General features: G+C 36.3%; 1 protein-coding gene across 1 annotated transcript in view; it reads right to left on the bottom strand.

Moving 5' to 3' along the window:
• Nucleotides 1-441: 441 nt before the first annotated feature.
• The window catches only part of ppp1r2 (protein phosphatase 1, regulatory (inhibitor) subunit 2), a 101484-nt gene continuing 98735 nt past the window's right edge, over nt 442-3190 (bottom strand). The window contains exon 6 of the mRNA XM_028795049.2: nt 442-1217. Within this exon, the coding sequence (XP_028650882.1) occupies nt 1204-1217 (14 nt within the window). The 3' untranslated portion in view covers nt 442-1203. The remainder of the gene's footprint in view (nt 1218-3190) is intronic.

Below are 3190 nucleotides of genomic sequence, written 5' to 3'. Positions count from 1 at the left end.
GCCAGGAATAAAAATAAACATTGAAGAATAAAGGGTAGCTCACTTTTTAATACCTTAGTAAAACACACACACAATAGTGGTAAAGTTATTAAAAATTATATATAGTAGACCACATTAAGCATTGATCATCCAAACATTAAAAGCTAAATGTGAATTTCAGTTCAATAGGCACATGCCCAATAAGCACTCAAGGAACCAGAAATGCAGTCAAAAATGACCTCACTTGAATCCCTTCAGTATTTTTTATTAGGGTCAGTGGAAACTTCACACCACTTTACACGGTCAGACTTAAGTCATAATTAATACATTAGTTCATTGTGTTTGGGTTTTGAATACCTTCAGGTTCCCGTACAAGAAACATGAAGTCAATGAAGTCAAGCAGAAATGAAAACAACTGGGATTAAGCCAAGATTTCTCAAATGACAATTAATAATAAACTGATTCCAACTTAAGTGCAACACCTTTATTAACAGTCTGAAGGATGGGAGTCTAGTCGAGTCTTTGAGAAGGAGAATACAAGAGTGCTGCATAATGTGGTGTGCTGACACTTACCAGGAGTTTACAGCAGGTTCAATACAAATCACCCTTTTAGCAGTATTAATCTAATACTGAGTCAGAAATACATCTCAGTGCCATATCTACAGAATATATAAGGTGTGACCGCACTTTCAATGCCTAATGCATAAAATCTTTTACATTTAGACAGAATAATGAAAAATACTTTCAAAACAATAAAATCATAAAATAGATTGGGACAACTGTGCTTTTTATTCATTCCATTCAGGTTATCTGAAAATTACTAAAATTTCATCAGTTCCCTATATTTCACCCAACCCCCATCCCTTGAAAATCTCATAATCTCATACAGAGTGTCCCAAACAAATCAGAGCATCCATACAAAAACAAAAAAAACTCAAGGCTTCTGCTCCTAGGCTAGAAACAGCACTGACACTCAAATGAATAAGATGGACTTGCGCACAATCAGAGGTGCTAAAATAGTCACTTCCCTTGCTTTGCTGTACAATTAAGATAGCCATTATAATTTTGGCAACAGAACAAGTAACCGATTGATATGCATCATCAGTATCCATTATACAGAGACATGGAAGGCAACGCTGTGAAGCAGTGTGTCCTCACTTCCAGCACTGTGCCAGTCAAGCAGGGCAGGGATGCAGTCATCTTCTAGGAATCATGTGATTCAAGCTATTCGCCATTTTCTGAAATGCAAGAAAACACAGAATTTTACACATTTTTTTTTTAATTTGCCAGTATCTACACTGTGTATGAAACAGCCATTAAGATTTATATACCTGAGAAAATAAACAAAATCTGCTACATAGTAAAACAGTGGTTTTATATACATCTTAGGGCAGGGATCGATTAAAAAAATTAACTAATCGCATAAATATATGTAATTATGATTAAATCATATTTAACATTTGAACATGTAATTATAAAATTAATACATAAATCATGAAGTAAATATACACTGAATCACAAAGGAATTAAAAAAAACTTATACAATGACCTGAAACCTCCACTTTTAACAAACTACTACTTGAGCAAGTACAACATGAATTTGAATGGTTTCCTAATCAAGCAAGTTGAAAAATGGCAACAAGAAAACGAGGCCAAGGTATTAATTATCAAATTGTATTAGCATACGATATATGAGACACAGACATATCCAAAGTAAACAAATTATCGAAAGGACTGTTGACTCTGAATGGACTGCTAAAGACTGATATAATTGAAAGAACATGCATCTCTTAAATAGGCATACATTAAAACTTGTGTTAAAACTCCAGATACTTGTTCATAACCATCAACAATAGAACATTATACTCTACACAAGTGCCATCTATGTGAACGGCAGTCTCCAAACGACTTTTTTTGCCCCCCACTCCCACCTCAACCTTTGGACAGCTTAACAAGTCTAAGAGATTTAATTCTTTTGTGTTTGGTAGAATCGTGGTGTGCCTCGGAATTTGTTGGGTTACAAAAATGGCATGGTACAGCACCACAGAAAAATGTTTGGAAATAACTACTCTACATACACCTTTGCTCTTGGCATGCTGAAAAAGATTTCCGTAACTGCTCTCTCGCTTAAAAACTGGCACCATGTTGTGTTCTATTCTTCTATTTTGCAGAATTTTGTCATTCTATTAGGGCAGTCGGCACGGTCAGCTGGCTGGAAGATTGGCAAGTTAAATTCAGAGGTACTCGAGACTTATTTTAGTTTTAATCCCACTCGAAGACAACTTATTTAGCACTTATATGATAAGACTTTGATTTCTTATCTTCTTTCTTCTTCTTTCCTATATCAGTACGTATAAATCAATAAAATGAACAGCAGTGCCACGTATTGACATGTGGTGTTATAGTCGTGTACCACACAACACAGAATCTTAAACGTTAAAATTTAAATTTATTTTAATAAAGTTTTTAAAGGTAGTATACACTGCCTGGCCAAAAAAAAATTCGCCACCTGGATTTAACTAAGCAAATAGGTACGAGCATCCTATTGGATAATTAGTGCATGGGCGATTATCTTTCAGCTGGCAACAAGTTATTTAACCCCAACTGGTGCAATAAGTTGCTTCTCATTTCTTAAACAACCATGTCGAAAGACACATCTCGTGGTCGTGGAAAAGATGTTAGTCTGTTTGAGAAGGGTCAAATCATTGGCATGCATCAAGCAGAGAAAACATTTAAGGAGATTGCAGAACCTACTAAAATTGGGTTAAGAACTGTCCAACGCATTATTAAAAACTGGAAGGATAGTGGGGACCCATCGTCTTTGAGGAAGAAATGTGGCCGGAAAAAAATCCTGAATGATCGTGATCGGCGATCACTTAAACGTTTGGTGAAATCAAATCGAAGAAAAACAACAGTAGAACTCAGGTCTATGTTTAATAGTGAAAGTAAGAGCATTTCCACACGCACAATGTGAAGGGAACTCAAGGGATTGGGACTGAACAGCTGTGTAGCCGTAAGAAAACCACTAATCAGTGAGGCAAACCGGAAAAAAAGGCTTCAATTTGCTAGGGAGCATAAAGATTGGACTCTGGAGCAATGGAAGAAGGTCATGTGGTCTGATGAGTCCAGATTTACCCTGTTCCAGAGTTGAGAATCTTTGGGATGTGCTGGAGAAGGCTTTGCGCAGCGGTCAGACTCTACCATCATCAAT

This window comes from Erpetoichthys calabaricus, chromosome 2 (assembly GCF_900747795.2).
Source record: "Erpetoichthys calabaricus chromosome 2, fErpCal1.3, whole genome shotgun sequence".
NCBI lineage: Eukaryota > Metazoa > Chordata > Cladistia > Polypteriformes > Polypteridae > Erpetoichthys > Erpetoichthys calabaricus.
This window is presented reverse-complemented; position numbering and strand designations above follow the sequence as displayed.